The 21,559-nt window shown below is 41.3% G+C and overlaps 1 protein-coding gene and 1 long non-coding RNA gene across 6 annotated transcripts in view; one reads left to right on the plus strand and one right to left on the minus strand.

Annotated features, from left to right (window-relative positions):
• Positions 1-1,887: 1,887 nt before the first annotated feature.
• Positions 1,888-5,310, minus strand: LOC122464456. Its single transcript, XR_006288495.1, has 4 exons — positions 5,251-5,310; positions 3,985-4,418; positions 3,304-3,508; positions 1,888-2,017 (listed from the first exon to the last, which is right to left on the minus strand). It is a non-coding gene; the product is annotated as an uncharacterized LOC122464456 (long non-coding RNA).
• Positions 5,311-6,594: 1,284 nt separating this feature from the next.
• The window catches only part of PPP1R42 (protein phosphatase 1 regulatory subunit 42), a 76,907-nt gene continuing 61,942 nt past the window's right edge, over positions 6,595-21,559 (plus strand). The window contains exons 1-6 of one of the 5 annotated variants that reach the window (XM_043539546.1): positions 6,647-6,845; positions 9,112-9,328; positions 11,954-12,120; positions 13,670-13,808; positions 14,651-14,782; positions 16,978-17,094. In XM_043539546.1, coding sequence (XP_043395481.1) covers positions 9,200-9,328; positions 11,954-12,120; positions 13,670-13,808; positions 14,651-14,782; positions 16,978-17,094 — 684 coding nt within the window. In that variant the 5' untranslated portion in view covers positions 6,647-6,845; positions 9,112-9,199. Of the gene's footprint in view, positions 6,855-9,111; positions 9,329-11,953; positions 12,121-13,669; positions 13,809-14,650; positions 14,783-16,977; positions 17,095-21,559 lie in introns of all 5 variants that reach the window. The other 4 variants (XM_037892489.2, XM_043539547.1, XM_037892490.2 and 1 more) reach the window with 4 other exon arrangements.

Raw genomic sequence — 21,559 nt, forward strand, 5'->3', positions numbered from 1 at the left:
AGAGAGTGCTGACAAAAGGATAAATAGAGGGTTTTGAGAGAAGTGAAGGAACATATACATATATATCAAAATATTCTGAGTACTTTTTGAGCAAGTTATTTCAAACTATGTGCATATATGATTTATAGGCTATTAAATATTCGTTATATTTGCTTGAATGTAGGCTCGTTTTTCTCACTTTCTCAATGGCTGTCTAGAGATTGCCAGTCTTTTTTCTTTCTTTCTCTGTTGCGCATATAGCTTGTTGTCACTCTGTGTGTCCGAGGTCTTTACTCGAGATTAATTAGTGGTCCTGGGGGAGGACAGAGGATAGAAAAGCAAACGCGAAGAGAGATGTCTGCCTAGAAAAAAGACTGGGATTTTCTGCTCGGCAGGTTTGGAGTACGCAAGATAATATTTTTTTAGAGGTAGTATGCTATGTAAAAATTCTTATATAGACTTATAAATCACATATCTTATACATAATACATTGTATTTTTATAGTATGGCAAAAGAAAAATCTGAACAATTCATTGTTTCATAGTGAAAATTAAATCAGAATAAACATTTGTAAATATATTTTATATATAATCTGGATAAACTTTGTTTTTCCCTAACAAAATTAATCAAACGATTTTTCATTTATTCATATGAAAAGAAAGATAATTTTACTAATTCATGGTGTAAAAAAAATTATATATCCTCTCTTGTTTTCCTGGTGAGAACACAGACAAAATAGCACTAACTTTCACAGAAATATCCTCGTAAAATAACACAGGTTTTCGGCATACATATATTAATAAAATATTATTTGTTGTTGTGTATATATATATAAAATCTCAATATTTATAATATAATATTTTTTACTGTTTTTTTAAAGTGATTTTGTGGCTTTTTTTTTAATCTAATGGTAACAAACTGCTCAGGAGAAAGGTCATTTTCACAACTGAAATATATCAAGAATGAACTGCAGACAACAATGCTGCAAGAAAAGCTATTTGCCCTAAGCATTTTGTGCGTTGAAAGTGACAAACTCCATAGCTTATCATTTGAAGACATCATCAATGTCTTTGCTCTCCAAAAATCACAAAAGAAAATATTTTAAATTTCAGTGTTAAAATTAATGTGATGTGCCAACAGACATACTGCAGGTTGTACCGCTTCCATGAAGTAAGCTGGTCTGTTTAACTGTAACTGCTTTTGTGTTGCTGTAGATATAAAGTTTTCATATCTACTAATTAAGAAATCATAGATGAAAATATGTTAATTTGAAACTATTTTACAATGCAAACAGGCATACTGCAAGACGTGTTTTAGTTAGATTATTATTCTATTTTTACAACTTTGCTTTGTATATATGCAAATATAAAGCTTTCGTGTTTATATATTCAATATCCTTTCTGTGAAAATAATTAATTCTTTTTTTTATGGTATGGGGCCTCTTACACTTGACATAGTTTAGGGCCTCAGAATGTCATAATCTGGTCCTGGACTCCCTAACGATCCCTGCCCCCACAAAAAAACCTGTTCTATACTTTTCCCACCCAGACCCAACAACCCTCCAAGTTCACACCCAGGCTCCTTCCCAGCAATTACTTCCCTCTCCCTCAGCTCCTCCATTACCTCTGACTCCCCCAAGTCTTTGCACTGCTTCTGAGGGGTGCAGGAAATATGGTTCTGTATTGTAGTTTAAATGAATTATTACTCAGAGTTCCGTATTAATATGCATAGTAAGGAATCTATTTGTCAAAAAACATTTTCTGAATCTTTTTTGTTGTCTGTTTTGTTACAGACATACTTGCTGACAGGTATTTTGAAATAAATTACCATAATAATTGAAGCTAGTGTAATTATATTGTGTTATTTTGACAAATAAAATATGCAGAATTTTGCAGAATTTTTAATTTTTTTTGGTGCAGAATTCCCCCAGGAGTTCAATAAGGCAATTGAATGAGACAGCTGCGAGAGCTATCGGAAAGCTGCCCAAGAGGACAGAAGACTTGCTGGACGGAATAACTCCCAAACGTCGTTTCTCACTCTGGAAGAGAAAACACCAGCTTAGAATTCTGAAAAGAATACTGCTGAGGAGAGAGAGGGAGTCGGGAGCAGCAACAGCTGCAAGCACCGGCAACTTTCACATCTACAAATAATCAGCAGAGGAAGTAAGTTATTTTATAACATACAGTGTAGCATAGTTTTAGTATAGTATTAGGCCCTGTATATGCTTGAAGTGTGTGTGTATGTCTTCATTGTAATTTATCTATGTTAAACTTAAAAGTATAAGATAAGAACTGCTGTCAGCACAGACCGGCTACAGCACAGACTGCTGAGAATCATTTAAACGGTATGCTATTGCAGTTTAGATGCTCTTTAACTCACAATTAGGGATTTGTGTCTGATTTTTTCTTTTAGATTATACTGTAATAGGGATTATTAGTTACATTAATAAAAAGATACTTTATTAAGGAAAATAATACTGCCTGTGTCAATTTTATTGGAAGGTTATATCTGTGTCCTTTTAATGTTTCCTTAACAATCTCAGAAACCTCAGAAGGACAGACTGAGGGGGGTGATAGGTAGGTTATTTGAAGCAAGCCCCAAAATCTATTTCTTGGGGTAACACCTCAAATCCAGGGCAAAGAATAGCAGTCTGAGTTGAATCTCTCTGTTTATGATGGAATGCTCCCTTCGGCCAGCTTCTGAGTCTTGCGAGGAGACACCCTGCACATCTGTCACTGGACAGATCCAGTGTCTCAGTGCAGGCTTCCCTTAAGAAACATAAGACTTTCGAGGCTTCAGTGAAGGTTTCCTAAAAGAATGGCATAGATTCTCACCTTAAGGTGCCAGTTTTAAAAAAGTCCAGGTCCCTGGTGAGATCTATGGTCTCCGAAGCCTCAACCTCTCAATTCGGTACTGTTGACTTGAAGGATTCCTCCTGCAGTACCAGCGAGGCCACAAAATCCCAGAGTACAAAGGAGAGACATGGGTCTGATAGGGCCTCAGTACTTTCTACCAGGAAGGAAGGAAAGCACAGACACTGGAGACTGGCATCATCGAGTTCAGCCCAGCTGTTGGTACCCAGGCATGCAGCACTTTCGGCACCAAGCAAGCAATGGCGCCGGACACCATCAGCCTCTACTTCGGTATGCCCCCGCTCCACAGGCAGTGGCCTTGGCTTCTGCATCAGTACCAATCCCCTATTTGGTACCACAGGAGTTCAGATATACTAAGCAACTCTTGATAACAGATGAACCAGAATCCCCATTCCTCACAGGTACTGAGCACCTCTTGGTACCGAGACCCCAATCTCCGGACTACCCTTACCTGCTTCATCTAAGTGTCCAACCATCATCCAAGCTCCTGACCATTATCTCTTGTCACAAGACACAAGTCATGCATTTCATCGAAACCTACCAGTCCTCTGCCTCACAGCATGCAGAAATGGAAGAAATTCTTCCATTGGTGGTGTCATCGCTGCCTCCTGCTTGACTTGGTGCCACTTTCAGACATCCTGGATTATCTGTTGGATCTAAAGAAATTGGGGTCACCAATCAGTTCAGTTAAGGTCCATTTGGCTGCAATATCAGTCTTTCATCAAAAAAGATTCTCCATATTTGCTCATCTCTTATATTCTAGGTTTATTAAGGGTCTGGGGAATCTCTGTCTGCAGATTACAAACCCCACCCTGACCTGGGACCTCAACCCTGTATTCAGTTACTTTATGAGACCTCCATTTGAACCAATGGCAATCTGTTTCTCTGTCTCATTTATCTATGAAGATGGCCTTTTTAGCAGTTATCACATTGGTCCAGAGGGTCAGGGAGATTAGAGCTTTGATGGCAGATTCCCCCCATTTACAGTGTTCTTTAGGGACAAGGTTTCTTTAGGTCCACTCCTTAAATTCTTACCTAAGGTTCTATTAGAGTTCTACCTTAATCAATCCAATCATCTAAAAGTGTTTTTCCCAAAGTCACATAGTTCTCTACAGGAATCCTGTTTACATACCTTGGATGTTAGAAGGGCACTGGCATTCTATTTAGATAGGACCAAGCAATTTAGGAAGTCACTTATCTTCGTTTCCTTTGCGGATAGATCCACAAGATCCTTGATCTCTAATCAGAGACTATTGAGATGGATATCTAGATGTATTATCACTTGCTATGATGTTGCGGGCATTCATCCCCTCCCCTTGACCCGCAAAGGGAGACAGCACATTCAACCAGATTGCAGGCAACATCTACCGCACTACTGAAGAATGTACCAGTATCTGAAGTACGTAGGGCTGCTACATGGGCTTCAATACATATGTTTGTGAAACATTAGGCCCTGATCCATGGTGTCAGATCCAATGCAGCACTTTGGTTCTGCAATACTGTCTTTACTTCTGGACTCTATTCTGAAGCTTCCTCTTGCATCTGGGGATACTGCTCAGAAGTCACCTGAAGTGGAGAATGCATAGGGAAGATGAGGTTACTCACTTTATGCATTGACTGCAGTTCTTTGAGATGTGCATACCTATTTGGTGCCCCACTACCTCGCCACCTTCCCCTCTGCTTTGGACTGTTCCTTAGGGAATGTTTGGTTGGAGAAGGAACCGGGGGTGGAGGGGGGTGTTGCCCGCACACCCCTATATAGTCTCAGTGTCTGGCACAAGGAGGCATAGGGCACATGAGCAGGCCAAACAGACACTGCTAACTGACAATCTCTGATCAAGGGCTTGACAGGCACACGTGCATCTGAAGTGGAGCACCCATAGAGGCAAACATCTTGAAGGACTGCAGTTACAGACGCTCCCAGGGTTACACAAGACCCGACTTACGCAAATCCGCATTTACGGAAAAAGTTCTGTAAGCTAGAAATAGGAGGGCTTTTTTTTTGTTTGTTTTTTTGCGTAATGGTCGGGTATATGTTTCCGACTTATACAAAATTCAAGTTACGCAAGGCATTCCGGAACGGGAGGGTCTGTACCGCACAAAATGAGTAATCTCTTATTGAAGGGACACTTCCCCCGCCCAAAGGAGAAGGTACTCAATTTACCTGTTCAAGGCATTTCCTAAAAAGCATAATAACATTGTTTGTAATTTAAAGTTACATAGTGTCTCCTCCTTGAGAATCCCAAAGTTCTTTTGTGATTGGGGTTCTAATGGGGAGCCAGCTGTGGTCACTCAATTAGGGTGAACTGCAAATAATGGGGCAGACAATCCCAAAAAAGATGGTCGATATTCCAATACTTAGATTAACCAAGCCACCACGAAAGAGCTTCTTTATTACCTTACTGGTTACTCAGAAGTCCAAACAACACAGTTCTCTTAAAGTGATCCAGCCTCAGGCTTCCATCCAGGTACCCACGTCAAATATGATGGAAATTTCTGTAAATCTTTTTTCATCATATAAAAGAAAAGGTTCTACCAATCCCAAAGGATCGGGCCATTTGCTTGTTCCTCCACCATTCACAGTACATTTCAAGAGATGAATACCGAGATATCCCGTGTTTACAATTCATTTAAATGCTAGGACAGGGTTTCTCAAACTGGGGGTCATGACCCCTCAGAGGGTCACGACCCACTCAGAGGGTCGCGAGGTTATTACGTGTGGGGTTACAAGTTGTCAGCCTCTACCCCAAACCCCGCCTCTCCTCCAGCATTTATAATAGTGTTAAATATTTAAAAATGTGTTTTTAATTTCTCGGGGGGGGGGTCATACTCAGAGACTTGCTGTGTGAAAGGGGTCATCAATACAAAAATTTGAGAACCACTGTGCTAGGATGTTCTTTTGATCTCTGAACTATCAGAATACAGTATAGACAGAAACTGTTGATTACATTGTGGGCCCTGCTCATACATATGTAAATACACAAAAACTCAAAACATTATCTCCACACATTTCTGGCCAGTGGGAGTGCAAGGCCAGTGCTTGGGATGGGGGCAGTGCAGAGTCCTGTGGCCCTCCACCTTGGAGCCGCACCTGCTGGCCGCTTCCGGGGTGCCAGAGCCAGGACAGGCAAGGAGTAGCCTGCCTTAGTTCTGCAGCACCGCTGACCAGACTTTTAATGGCCCGGTCGGCGGTGCGGACCGGAGACCAGACACCTCGTCACCCCGCAGTAGACACTATTTTGCTGCCTGGGAATGGTGCCTGACTGCCTGGGATGGGGGAGGGAGGGCTTTTCACCTAATTTAAGGACAGGGCCCTAGGATCCTGAACTTCTACCACAGTGTGCCTGCCAGGACGGGCTCCTGGTTTGTTTTTTCTTAATTTTATTTTGTAACTGTGTCACCTTTCCCAGCCTGCCCCCAGCGATGCGCTCGAAATGCATGTGGCATAAGCCTGTGGCCTTAGTCCTGGGCCGGCTCAGGGGCCGCCACAGCCACCGTCAGGGCCGGGGGAGCAGCGGCCCGCAGGCCGCTGGTGGCAGCTCGCACAGCAGCTGACGTTCGGCGCCTTTTCCTGCCAGGGGCTGGGAGCCAGCGGCTCAACCAGCAGCCCTGGGAGAACGGGAAATGGGGCCAGTGTCTCTGCCCCCAGGAGGGTTTGCAGGGTAAAGGCCCCAGTTTCCCGGGGAACCCCACAAAATCTGACACGGAGGCGCAACCCCAGGCGCTCTCGCCTCCAGTGCGCATGCGCGCGAGTCCTCTTTTCTCCCTCCCTTCTGCCCCCTAAGCCTCGGCGACAGTTGAGCCAGCGGGAGGCTGGAGGCAGGATTGCAGCCCCTCCCACTCCTGCGGGGGGAGGAACCGTCCACCCGGCAGCCTCGGCGGCGGGCGTTCTGTCGCTCTAGCAACCAGCCCTGAACCGGACGGCTCGAGAACCCGCGCGTGGTTCCCTCACGCCCCGCACCAAGGCTGGCGCTGGTCGGCCGGCGGGGGGCGGTGCGTGTGGTGGGCGCGAGGCGACCGGCCACGAGCACAGGAGAGGATGGGTGGGAGGGAGGGAAGGTGCTGCCGTCGCTGGAGGGATTGGGGGGATGGGCGGGGCGGCGGCGCTGGGCCGTAGTGGGGGGATCGGGCGGAGCGGGGGGGGAGAGGGAGGCACTGCCATCGGAAGGCAGGGGAGGCGCAGCCGTGGATGGAACAGATGGGTGGAGGTGGGCAGAGAGGTGCTGCCACCACACTGGGTTAGATGGGCCGGGAAGGCGGAGGGAAGTGATGGGTGGGGGGAAGGCAGAAGGGGGGTGGGGAAGGGAGCTGTGGGGAAGGCTGCACCGTGGCTCCATAGGGGCAGGAACTAGGGGTGTGGGGTGCTGCAGCATGTCCTGGCTTGAAGTGGTTTTCATTATGTACAGGGTTTACTGTTTGATTCAATGGCTCTTAGCATCCCCACTATACAAATTGTTCCAGCACCCCTGGGTGACTCCATGGCATATTAGGGCCTGATATGTACAGAGCAGTGATTCTCAAACTTTTGTACCAGTGACACAGCACAGCTGCTGAGTGCAACCCCCCCCCTTTATAAATTAAAACACTTTTTTGTATATTTAACACCATTATAAATGCTGGAGGCAAAGCGGGGCTTGGGGTGGAGGCTGACAGCTCGTGACCCCCCCACATAATAACCTCACGACACCCTGAGGGGTCCCAACCCCCAGTTTGAGAATCCCTGGTATAGAGTGTGGGTAGAAGCCTGTATCAGCAGGAAGCACTGAAGTCGCATCAGAGGCTCTTCTTGCATTTCACCTGCTGCTTAGTTTCTCGGACTTCATTTCTTCTGTGACACTTTTAGTATTGCTGACCTGAGCCGATCATGATTTTGGCTTAAAAATAACAAGATTTTTAAAACAATAAATGTGGAGTTGGTACTATGTGCCTTTGGGTGTGGCACCAAAAATTTTCAAGCTTTGATCCACAACCATGAGAGAGAGAAATGTTGTGTGTGTGGTTTTTTTTTTAAAGAAAGCTTAAATTCTCATGTAGTCACATGAATCCAGGCGCTGGGATTTAAGAAGAACCACAAATTTCATGGGAATTGATAACACTATGCTCTCCATGATTTGTCTCAGGCCACTGGTGAAATTCTGGGGGAAAGTTTAAGGAGAATCTGCTCAGCCCATTTTGAATTAAGTGAGCAGGAAAAAAGTATACTTTCTCCATTAAATAAAACTAAATAAAGTTGTTTTGTACATGTACAACTGAAAGCTGCTGAACTTTAGACTTTGCATGTGGTCAATCCTCCCTAAGAATTTAGGCTGCAGTGGTCTTTTAATATTTTATTTTCATACTTATCAGTGTTGTAAGTGATAAAACTAGGTTTGGCACATTTTCAATATTAATTTTTTACTCACTTTAAAGTTGCGTGCTCACAAACAGCACTACAGAGTTGTGTTAACTATTGTGCAACTCCAAATTGGTGCATCTATAGCAGCGGTTCTCAAACTGTGTTCAGGACCCCAAAATGGGGTCACCAGGGCCAGCATTTAGACTGAAGCTAAAGTCTGAGCTCAACCCCCACCTGGGGCAGTGAGGCTCAGGCTCCAGCTCCCTCTCCCACCACCCAGGGTGGCAGAGCTTGGGCTCTGCCCCCTCCCTGGTCACGTAATAATTTTGTTGTCAGAAGGGGGTCGCGATGCAATGAAGTTTGAGAACACCTGATCATTAGGATAAGACCTGCCACCAACCCCAGTAATAGACAAATGTTAATTTAGAGTTACATTTTTGAACCCTTAAGGATATCAGATATTATTAAAGCTTCTTAGGTTTGGTGTAAATTGATTAACTGCTGATAAAAGTGTTTTTGAAGTTAAGGTTAAGAACTGTCAGTAATTAGTTATTTACCTAAAAGTGGCCAGGAATTATTTCTACTGCTCCAGATAGTAGTGCTGTTTCAGTATGAAATTGACTAGAAGTGGGTGTTGCAAGCCTCCTAAACACACTGAAACAACAAACAAAATATTGTGATATAATCATTTATTTTTTGGAAAAATTCCAAAAACAAGAAAATGAAAACCAGGAGGGAAGCAGTTGATTATAAAAGAGGAGACTTCTGTTTATACATACATGCCTAGCAGTAAATGTGAGAGAAATTGCATGGGGAAAATTACATTAAACTTTAATGAGATTTTTGGTAAAATATGTTTCTTTAACTTTGCCAGAATTTCTGTATAAAAACACTGTAATCTTATTTGTTCATTTTATTTTTAAGGCACTTTAGAAAAGCCACTTACAAGAATATATGGAATTCTTAGGGATATCAAACCAGTTTCGGTGAAAATTTGGCTAATTACAGAATTATGGTTCGACTAACAGTGGATCTAATTGCTAAAAGCATCAATCACAAAAACCGCAAAGAAGAGTCCCTGGCACAGTACCTGAGAAAGATAACTCACCTGAACTTATCAGATAAAAATATTGATACAATTGTAAGAACTTTTTAATAAATCATGAAAATACTACTTTTATTTTTTAACTTAGTTTATAGCTTGGGTTTTAGGATGTTTTAGTGCTGTTTTTGATTATTTGTTAATTGTTGGGAGGACAGTGCTGATCCCTATATTATATTTTTAAACATTGTAATTGACCAAATTTTTTAAAAGGTCTATTTGGAAACACACATTTTAGCCATGTAAGCAATATGGTAGCGTGCCTCAGTTTCCCTTTTCATACAGCACATCAGGTCTGGAGTGTTTTTTTCCTTGTGAAAAGTTCCAATACCGTTTACAGGCATTAACTGTGAAACATCACTATAACAAGGCCTTTTAACATAAAGTATGTTCTCATATATTCCTTTTAACATGTTCAAGGGTTTTTTCAAAAGATTAGGCACATTGTACATTTTTACAGTTCTTCATAATAGCAACACATTAGTTACAAAAATTACCATTAGCAATAACAAATTCATTGCAAGTGTCCATTTACAATCATTTTTGTCATGCCACACCTTTGGCTCAATACCATTGGAGTCTGGGCCTTTTAGGGTTAGCCTGTGGCTTCCCTTTGCAAAATTATGGTCTCTCTTTCCTTCCTGTCCTGAAGGATCAAACCCTGATTTTTCTTTTAGCATGCATTGCTGAATTTTTAAAAATAGATACTCCGGGAGAGCCTGCGTGTACTTGGCAGCACATAAGATTAATTTGGAATGTACAGATATTTGGAATATAAACACCTTATAGCTGTGATAGTACCAGTGGTTCTTTCATATATTCACACACTTCCGTGTTTTATAATTCCCACTGACCAACAAAATTGTTCTTCACCATTGGCCTTATTCTGTTTTCTTAAGGCAGGCAAAACTGTCATTGAAGTCAGTTGAGATTTTTACCTGCATGAAAGGGGGGAGTATAACCTATGTATCCAGCACACAGGAAGTATGCATTGGGCACATCAGCTATGTTACCTAATTTTTTTTTTTTATTAAAAGAAAGTAGTATATAAAAGCAATTGCGCTTTGAAGAAGAGAGATGCAGTCAATAGCTTTCTGCCTTTCAAATGTTAAACAATGTTTTGTAGTTTAAGAAGGTTAAAGTTTAAAATCTCTTTTGTAACACTCCATAGAAGAGACAAATACATAGATATTCTTTTAAAAATGAAATTAGTGTGCTATCTTTTAATTGAACTTGAGACATTTGCCACCTTATTAAGTTCATGAAAAATGTGAGCTGTAAAGTTTACCCAATGCACTGATGCTAATTAGGGACCTTTGGGCATTGCTGCAATGCAAATCATACCTAATAAAAGTAATTAAGTAAAGACCAAGAGAGAAAGGGGGAAACAGAAACTCTGCAGCTCAGATTTTTCGTTATTTTAAAGAGGTAGTAATAGTCTCAAATGCTACTAAAATACAGCACTAGTTTCATTTTTAAACAACTATTTTTTCTTCTCTTGGGAATCTTACGGAAGAGTTGTTCACTGGTTGCAAATTCTTTGCACTTGCCTATGATTTATTTCCTGCAATTTGGAGGAAGGTTGGGAAGGGGAAGGAGAGAAACAGGTTGGGATATAGGTCAAGTGAGGCTAATGAGTCTAACAAATTTGGACCAGTATGACAGTTGTCCAATATTGCACAAGTTATAGCTTTCATTAGTGAATTAATTTGCTCTCTTTGGCCTAACCATTTTAAAAATAACGGTACTTAATTTTAAAAGAGTAAAACTGTGAGTTCTATCCTGCTCCTTTTCAACTTGATGATGGGAGTTTTGCCATAGATTTCAGTGGAGCCTGGATTAGTTCTGATTTCCCTCAAGATACTGTCTGTATTTTGAAATTACTAGACCCTGCGCAACTAAGCTCATACCAGGAATGGATTTCTTAAAAACAAAACATCAAACCCTGTTTTCAGCAGTAAAGGTTTTAAGCCCTGATCATGTAACTATATCCATGTAGGCAAACCCCTGCACCCATATGGAGCCCCACTGAAGTTAAAAGAGCTAAGCCCAGGAGCAGGGGTCTGCCATGAAGATCCAGTTGCAGGAACAGGTCTTTAGATACCAAGGTGACAGATGTCTTAGGAATACTTTGGTATAAATATGCTAGCAGAATTTTATGTATTTTTCAGGTTATTTTTAAGAATGTCTTTCAAGGAAGCGTCAGATTCTGGTGAAATCTTAAAAGAGGAAATATAGTAAAATACATTCAACCTTTTTATACTTTCTTCACCAAGAAACTGTTTTCCATTACACCAATGACATATTAAGGTAGCTTTTAGTTCGTTTGAGGCAGCAATCCACTGAACAGATGTTTTCCTGAAATTTAATTGAAGAAGGCAGGGAAGACAATGAGATCATAAACTAAGTCATGTTCACAGCCTGGTGAGAGCCAGGATTCTCAGTTTCAATACAGCAAAGCATTAAAGAGAAAAATCAGTCTTTGCCCCAGGAGACAGTTGCTTAATTATGTTTACTACAAATGGTGAATTAAAGTTAGTCTTTGTCAGTGGTGAAAATCTACAGCTAGATCATACAGCAGAACTGAATCTAAGGCAAAAAATAATAATCTCCAGAAGTTGATTGTAAGGGAGCTGAATATAATCATTTTATTCTTTCTTGCAGGATGACCTCTCTTTGTGCAGAAATCTTAATGTCCTGTATTTGTATGATAACCAAATTAGACAAATCCATAACTTGGGCTTTGCTTCAAATCTAACACACCTGTATCTGCAAAACAATTGCATTTCATGTATAGAGAACCTCACATCACTGAAAAAACTTGAGAAACTGTAAGTGAAAATTGTCTTTTATTCTGAAAAAATCAAAAATTATAATTGTATACTATGTATTAATAAGAAATTTAAGAACAAGTTAAGTATTGAAGTCCTTTCCCTATAAGTAAGCTAAATGTTGTCTTTCAAATGTGTGACAAAGTCAGACCCGACAGCTATAAGAAAGTGTTTTTTTGTTGTTTTTTTCAGTGGTTACAGGGAAAGGCATGATAAAAGCCAGGGTGTGGGGTAGAGTGTTTGATGAGAATCAGATCTAGGGGGTAAAATCAAGCAAGGCCTACGTGCTTAAAGTTGTACCGCCACCTGAAAGTATTAAGTAAAGCATTTAACTTCTCTGGAAGCTGAATTGGATCACTCAGACCAGCTAAAAGCTGAAGTTTGTGATTTATTTGTTAATATCAACGGATAGTTATTTAGTACCACCAAGAATGTGGTGGAAGGCAGGTATATCAATCCTAGAATGGTGAAGGCTTTTTTCCCTATGTACTGAAACAAGGTTACCTCAGGTTAATTAGAGACACCTGAGTCCAATTAAGTGATGCTGGTGACCTTAAAAAAAACCCTCTTCTGGTGAGAGAGAGGGATGCTAAACAAGCTACAGCAGGGTTAGGGGTATCAGCAAGAAAAAGCTTCTTCTAGGTAGAAGGCTGCCCTTCTCCCTATAGGGCAGGGGTAGTCACTTATTTTTTTGTCAAGGTCCAAATTTCTTGGTCAAGGTATAGTAAAGATCAGTACTTCAGTGAAAATAACAACAATAATGATAAGTAAATAAAAATATTTTGGGGTCCGTTCAAAAGCATCTGGAGGTCCAGATTTGGTCCACGGTCCACCTACTGACTACTCCTGCTATAGGGGAAACAACCAAGTTTACTTCTGTTTGGGGAAGGGCTGGCAGCCAGATGCCAGCATAATAAGTCAACACCTTGGAGAAGGACAAGGAAATATATTTCTTTTGTGTCGTGAGTTTGTTTTTTGTGCTTAAGAGAACTACTTGTGCCTACCGTGAGACTCACCTTATAATCATTGGGGAAAAAAGTCCAAATCATTCAAAACCTCCAGAGTAGGACTGATTTACTTTAGGCCTCTTCTGCCAAAGGCAGAAACTTGGACTGATGAGGCAAAGGAGGAGCCTTGCCAGAAAGTATAAATACCCTTCATTGGCTATATAATATTTCCATTCAAGTGTTCTGTGACCACATAGCCTGTGTAGTGATGGATATTATTTGAAATTTATCATTAGACTCACTCTGTTTGAAATATTGTCTTCTTTTCCAGAAGATTTAACAATAGTATTATTATCTATAGACTAATAGAATTGATAGACTAGACTTGCATCTATTAATCTATAAATAGTACAGTTGGATACAAGTATATTTACATAGGAGTTCCTCACTCAGTTGCAATTCCTTAACACATTAATTGTTACAGTTTAATAATGCCCATAAGGGATTCATTTCTGTTTTGAGACTTGAGTGTGGATCTGCTTGGTTTTGTTTTTCTTTTACCCTCAAACTGTGTTAAGTCTCGTTTACATTGTTTTTTGCAGGTATCTGGGAGGCAATTACATCACTGTAGTAGAGGGCTTGGAAACATTTGAAGAACTGAGAGAGCTACATGTTGAAAGCCAGCAGCTTCCTCTTGGAGAAAAGCTCTTGTTTGATCCAAGAACTCTTCATTCCCTGGCAGTAAGCATATATATAAATTTTCTGACAAGCAGTGATAATAGACCAGGGGTTGGCAGCATTCAGCACGCGGCCCATCAGAGTAATCTGCTGGCGGGCCGTGAGACATTTTGTTTACGTTGCCCGTCTACAGACATGGCCCCCCGCAGCTCCCAGTGGCCACGGTTCGCCGTTCCCAGCCAATGGGAGCTGCAGGAAGCAGCATGGGCAGATTACCGTGATGGCCGCATGCCGAAGGTTGCCGACCCCCGCAATAGACCTATGAAAGGAAGGTAGTATGGATAGTTCAATATTTTGTATATTGCCCACTTTTCCTTAGTTATAATGGCTCCATTCCACTGGGATCTGTAAAGGGTTAGGGTTTTTTTCTCTCCATGTAACTTAGAAAATAGCTAGGAAAAAACTGGAGTGCCACATTCCAGCAGAGTCTAGCAACCCGTTTGCTTGTTTATTTGTGGAATGTATTTATTTATTTGCCTGAAGCTGAAGGATATGCTTTCTGTATGTAGAAGAAATAAACAGTGAATAAGTTGAAAAGAGAGAAGGGATTTATCATAGAGAAGTCAATTACTCAGTTCTTGAATCCAAAGCTTGCAAACTTTTTCAGAGCTGGCACTTACAGTTAATAACCCAGCAGCCAATGAATTTGGCAGCATTCTGGGGGAAATCCTTATGAAAGGATGAACAGTTTTTTCAGTCTATGAAACATAATCAGGTTTTTCTTCAACCATCTTTAGAGTGATGTCTTTTGTCCTTTTTGTACAAAGTTAATCATAGTGTCTATTTTTGCTCTTCACATTCATTTCTTCTTCCATCTGTTCTTGTTTCTCATGGCTGGAAACAAGGAAAGGGCCAGAAACATGAGACCAGTCATCTCTCCATGGATTACCAGCTATTGTTTTGACGACCAGCAACGGTCCGTGGACCAGTGTTTGGGAAGTTTGGGGTTATTAATTGTGTGCACAGGAAGCATACAGGTAGAGCTAAAACTTCAGCCCTTTTCTGAAATGCAGAGCTTACTCTTCAGATCAGGTTCTAGAGGGATTTAGGTTTCTAGATTTATACTGCTGAAAGAATCAGTGGTCAACCAATAATTAGTCCCTTTTCTAGCCTAGATTTAAACATGCTCGTTCAATATGCCTTTTTCCAGTTCCTAAACACAAAAGTGCCTTTTTTTTTCTTTGACATAAAAGTATACGATATTTTGCTAATTTGGATAAATGTTATCTAAACTACATTTATTTTGGGGATAGACCAGCGGGATCACCATAGGTACTCCAAAAGAGTGTTCCATGATGGATTACCTTATGTTGTTTTCCAAAAAGTTGCACATTACTAAAAGGCCCAGATCATGTTAATTCATTGTTGGACTCATCAAGTCATCAAGAGGGTAAGTTCCAAAAGAAAGGCTAAGTAAATAGGACTGTGCATATGAGAAAGGAGTACGCATATGAACAAGGTTTGTGCGATCAGGTCTGAAAGGAAGGCAGCATAATCTAGTGGTTAGAGCAAGGAATGTAGGAGTCAAGAGATATGGATTTTAATACCAGCTCTTCTGTAGACTTGGTGTGTGACCATGGGCAAGTCAATTAACTTCTTTGTCTCAGCTCTGCATCTGGAAATTATGACTATTAATACTTATTGTGATGCTTTCGTGGTCCTCTGGTTTATGAGGCACCTCTCTACCACCAGCCCTTAGCACAAGGAAGCCCAAAGGCAACACAAGCACTCTCCTCTAGGCCTTGCAGGCCCCACTGTCACTCAGGTACAAATTGAGAGATTGCGAAATCTACAAGAGAGGAAAGCAACAGGAAGAAACAAATAGCAGGTGGTGCCCTATTTATGAATAAAGTTGAAGAATTGGTCTGGTATATCTTGGAGTGCAAAGAGACACATGGAATCGTTCAGCTAGGAGGCAAACTGACAGCTTGCGTGTGTCATGAAAAAAGGGTCACAGCCTGCTTAGCTGTAAAGCATTGCAAGAATTTGGGGTGAGCAATACTTTATTACATGTGAGTATCTTGTTAATTAAGTTTAGGCTCTAGAATGCGTTATAATTTTATTTTATATGTAACCATTTGTTTCCAGTACTTCTACTTGAATCTCTATGCTTTGTTAAATAAATGTACTCTTGATTCACTATAAATAAATCTAAGTGCTTTGAATTAAGCTGAGTGGTGATCTAAAGTGAAACTAGTAAGCTGTTTCTTTGGAAGTAGTGGATTGGTGAATACTGTGAGTGTCCAGGGGGGCCAGGGTTGGACACTCCAAGGAGAGGCTCAGTGGGCTTGAAGGTTGGAGTGTCCCTATCACTAACCTGCAAAGTAACAGCGGGGCCTGCAAGGCCTGGAGTGGAGTGCTGGTGTTGCTCATGGCTGATGGAGTTGGAGAACTGACCCCCATCGGGCACAGATGAGGCTTCCTCACGCTAAGGGCAGGTGGCAGCAAGTCACCTTACAATCCTGGGTACCCCCAGGAAGCATCACAGCATACAATACACAAATGACAAGACAGGGAAATAAGTGCCAGTTACCTTCTGCCTGAAAGGAACATCTCCAAGGTATGTCACCCCTGGTGACCTGCTTTAACTCCAAGACCTCAAGAACATGATTTTCAGTATAGATACATAGCTCCTTAATACTATCCACACATACATTTTGCAACGATTATAATGTCCAGGGGGCAACTGGCTTACAGTAGAGACCTCACATGCCACCCTTCAGTGAACTGTTATGCAGTATCTGACCCAGTGGATCCCTGTAAAGCCCTCTGCACCCCCTGTGCCCTCTGCCAGTTGGCACCAAGAGTTCTTTGGGTCATACTTACCCACCGTTATAAAGCACTATGAAACATTCAAATTAAAAATGCTATATAAATGCTAAGCATTATATTATGAAAACAGTAGAGATATAACATTGTTGCAGGTTGACTCATGACCAAAAATACATATCCTTGTAGGGACCCTCAAGCCCCTATACAGAGGACGTGTACGTCCAGCATCAAAGATTATGTGAAATATTAGATGATCCTGTGTAGTCTCATTTACACATTTTAGCCAGAGCTTACAAAATTCACAATGTGGCTCTGCTGACAGACTTTTCTCAAAGGAATTACTATTACACTTTTGCAATGTGAGAAAACAATGTTGTTGTTTTTTCTTTTTTTCTTCCAGAAATCTTTGTCAGTGTTGAATATCAGCAATAACAATATAGATGAACTGGGAGAATTAGCACTTCTGGAAAATATTTCCCATCTTATAGCAGTTGACAACCAACTTCACCATGTGAAGGTATTAAAAAGAATGTTTTTTAATATTTAGTGTGAGTGAAATCAAAATAATCAGACTGATCGTTATTATTAAGGTATTTTAATAGCCAGTTGAACATTTGTTTCATTCTAATAATTTATTGTGCCCCCAGTTACGGAGCCTGATCCAAATCAGATTGAAGTAAATGGGAATCTTTCCACAGACCTCAATGGACTTTGAATCAGGCCCACAATGCAAAGGCCACATGGCCTCAGAATGTTGGATTTGGCTTGTTTTTAATTAACTTGCAAGTCAATTTTACCACATTAAAATTTTAGTTCTCAGTCTTGGTATAACTGCCATAAATCCCCAAATGTTAGTCAGCATTTTTAGTGTAAATGTGTTAAGGCAGTTCTTAGATATTTGATCGGCTGGCCAGTGTCTCAGCTCTGGCTAAAATGTGTAAATACAGACAGTAAATTGCAATTAGTCATCAGCAGTAACAATTACATACTATGTGTGCACATGCACTGCTCCCCCACCTTATTTTTATTTTCTTTCCCTTCCCAGGTATGTTTTAGTTGTTTTGTATGAATAATAACATTACACAATATGTACAGGATTGAATATTATAGATTTGGCTTGCAGTTCCTCTTTTTCTCTTTTCTCAGTTACTGAACCAGAAAGAACGCTAACAGTAGATTATTTATTTAGATGGGAATATATTCCTTTAAGAGAATTGGAATTGTTGCCTTTAGTATTTAGTTCAGTTTAAAAAAAACAACCCTCGATTTCAGAAGAAAACTAGCCTTTGCTGTAAATGTCTATGAATTAAGTAAAATATATTAAACCTATTCATGTCTGTGAAGGTTATACAAAACATTTAAGAAACAGGAAGAAAGTATTAATAATCATGAAATTATTAACCCATTACATGCAAGGTTCCATGTTACATATTCACAGCTGGAGGGAGACTGTATGGTTAGGACCTGATCTAGCTACCATTGATTTTGATGTATTGTAGATCTGAGTGGTTTTCCCACCTATGCTCCAAACAAACAAGTCTCCAAACTCTAAATTGAGATGCTGTTTAAATTTGTCATCGTGAGTTCACATTCTTGCACATACAGAAAACAATTTATTCATTTCTCAAGTGCTGAACATACAGTTTAATAAGAATAGATCTCCAGCATGAAATTATATCTAGACTTTCATAGTTTCAGGGGAGATTACATCAAAGTGCACGGTAGCACTTAACACTAATCTTTCTTTTTAAAATATAAAAAGCAAACTGTTTGTTGAAAGAGCAGCAGGCCTGAGACCTCTCACAGTCAGAAAAACTGGGTTAGCTTCAAAGAAAATCTCTGAAGCTTTAGGCTCTGTTTTAAAGGCATCAGTTTAAAATCCATATACAGCAAGAGCACTTATGCTTATAACAATTGCAGAGACTTAATTAGTCAATCAGAAAGCGAAGTTTGGAATATATCTTTACTTGTTTTCTACAGCAGTGAATTTCATGGCTGATGTGGCTCATGTTATTCTGGAAACTATAGTTAAAAAGATGGCACCTGATGTAATAGTAAAATGAATAGTAGAGGGTTGCACATTTTATTCCTTCTGTAGGTTGAATTATTTTTCAGGCCAGTGACTCCTTGAATCCCTCCATTCCCGCAAGCTCCATATGTACCGCCCTCCCATTCCCCTCTTTTTCAGGGAACCTGCAACCTCCAACTCCATCTTTCATGCCAGGGGTTTCCCACATTTACCCCACCATTATTATTTCTTTCCTTTCTGCCTGGGAGAACAATTTAAACTTTATTGGGAGGAAGGGCAGAGATGAGATGAGGGGTGTTATTGGCTGCCATCAAGCAGATAATTACAGACTTGGTGAAGCTGATTGGTCTGCTAACCAGATGCCATGGGCTCTGTGTCCAACCCCCTCTCCTGCCACCTTCTCTCCCCACCGCCATTTTTCCATGTCCAGTTTCCGATTTTCACCAGACTCAATAAGGTTCTGCTCATTGATCCCTAAACCATTCATTGAAATTTTGGAATTGAGTGGATGCAGCATTCAAAAATTATTGCATTACAGACAAAGAGAAATGCCTGAAGTTGAGTGTAGGGCCTCACTTTGCCTGGCCAGTTATGGTTGAGACACTGATCACCAGATTGTGTTATTCAAAAATTGAATCACAAATTTTCCTTTCCAAGGCAAATTGATGTTTTCAAAATTATTTTAATCAATTCTAAAACAACTGTCAGATGTAAAGTCAGCTTTCTTATCCAAAGAGGAACAGTGTGTATATGTAACATCAGGGTGTTCACTATGTCACTAGAGATTTTCAGCAGATTAGAGTCCAAAGATTTCCTGCTTATAAAATCATCAAGGAACTCTCCAGTTATACAGAACTGCTCCGTTCATGGTCAGCATCATAGAATCATAGAATATCAGGGTTGGAAGGGGCCTCAGGAGGTCATCTAGTCCAACCCCTGCTCAAAGCAGGACCAATCCCCAACTAAATCATCCCAGCCAGAGATTTATCAAGCCTGATCTTAAAAACCTCTAAGAAAGGAGATTCTACCATCTCCTTAGGTAACCCATTCCAGTGCTTCACCACCCTCCTAGTGGAAAAGTTTTTCCTAATATCCAACCTAAACCTTCCCCACTGCAACTTGAGACCATTACTCCTTGTTCTGTCATCTGCTACCACTGAGAACAGTCTAGATTCATCCTCTTCGGAACCCACTTTCAGGTAGTTGAAAGCAGCTATCAAATCCCCCCTCATTCTTCTCTTCTGCAGACTAAATAATCCCAGTTCCCTCAGCCTCTTTTCATAAGTTGTGTGCTCCAGCCCCCTAATAATTTTTGTTGCCCTCCGCTGGACTCTTTCCAATTTTTCCATATCCTTCTTGTAGTGTGGGGCCCAAAACTGGACCCAGTACTCCAGATGAGGCCTCACTAATGCCAAATAGAGGGGAATGATCACGTCCCTCAATCTGCTGGCAATGCTCCTATTTATACAGCCCAGAATGCCATTGGCCTTCTGTGCAACAAGGGCACGCTGTTATCCATATAACATATCCAGCTTCTTGTCCACTGTAACCCCTAGATCCTTTTCTGCAGAACTGCTGCTTAACCACTCGGTCCCTAGTCTGTAGCAGTGCGTGGGAGTCTTCCGTCCTAAGTGCAGGACTCTGCACTTGTCCTTGCTGAACCTCATCAGATTTCTTTTGGCCCAATCCTCTAATTTGTCTAGGGCCCTCTGTATCCTATTGCTACCCTCCAGCATATCTACCACTCCTCCCAGTTTAGTGTCATCTGCAAACTTGCTGAGGGTGCAATCCACGCGATCATCCAGATCATTAATGAAGATATTGAACAAAACCGTCCCCAGGACTGACCCTTGGGGCACTCCGCTTGATACCGGCTGCCAACTAGACATGGAGCCATTGATCACTACCCGTTGAGCCCGACAATCTAGCCAGCTTTCTATCCACCTTATCATCCATTCATCCAGCCCATACTTCTTTAACTTGCTGGTAAGAATACTGTGGGAGACCGTATCAGAAGCTTTGCTAAAGTCAAGGAATAACACGTCCACTGCTTTCTCCTCATCCACAGAGCCAGTTATCTCATCATAGAATGCAATTAGGTTAGTCAGGCATGACTTGCCCTTGGTGAATCCATGCCAACTGTTCCTGACCACTTTCCTCTCCTCAAAGTGCTTCAAAATGGATTCCTTGAGGACGTGCTCCATGATTTTTCCAGGGACTGAGGTGAGGCTGACTGGCCTGTAGTTCCCCGGATCCTCCTCCTTCTCTTTTTAAAAGATGGGCACTACATTAGCCTTTTTCCAGTCATCCGGGACCTCCCCCGATCGCCATGAGTTTCCAAAGATAATGGCCAATGTCTCTGCAATCACATCCGCCAACTCCTTTAGCATCCTCAGATGCAGTGCATCCGGCCCCATAGACTTGTGCTCATCTAGCTTTTCTAAATAGTCCTCAACCACTTCTTTCTCCACAGAGGGCTGGTCACCTCCTCCCCCATACTGTGCTGCCCAGTCTGGGATCTGACCTTGTTCATAGACTCATAGACTTTAAGGTCAGAAGGGACCATTATGATCATCTAGTCTGGCCTCCTGCACAAAGCAGGCCACAGAATCTCACCCACCCTCTCCTGCAATAAACCTCTCATCTATGTCTGAGCCATTGAAGTCCTCAAATCATGGTTTAAAGACTTCAAGGTGCAGAGAATCCTCCAGCAAGTGAACCATGCTGCAGAGGAAGGCGAAAAACCCCCAGGGCCTCTTCCAATCTGCCCTGGAGGAAAATTCCTTCCCGACCCCAAATATGGCGATCAGCTGAACCCTGAGCATGTGGGCAAGATTCACCAGCCAGATACCCGAAACAATTCTCTGTAGTAACTCAGATACCATCCCATCACAGGCCACTGGGCCTATTTACCATGAATAGTCAACGATCAGCTAATTGCCAAAATCATGTT

The sequence above is a fragment of the Chelonia mydas genome, chromosome 2, assembly GCF_015237465.2.
Source record: "Chelonia mydas isolate rCheMyd1 chromosome 2, rCheMyd1.pri.v2, whole genome shotgun sequence".
NCBI lineage: Eukaryota > Metazoa > Chordata > Testudines > Cheloniidae > Chelonia > Chelonia mydas.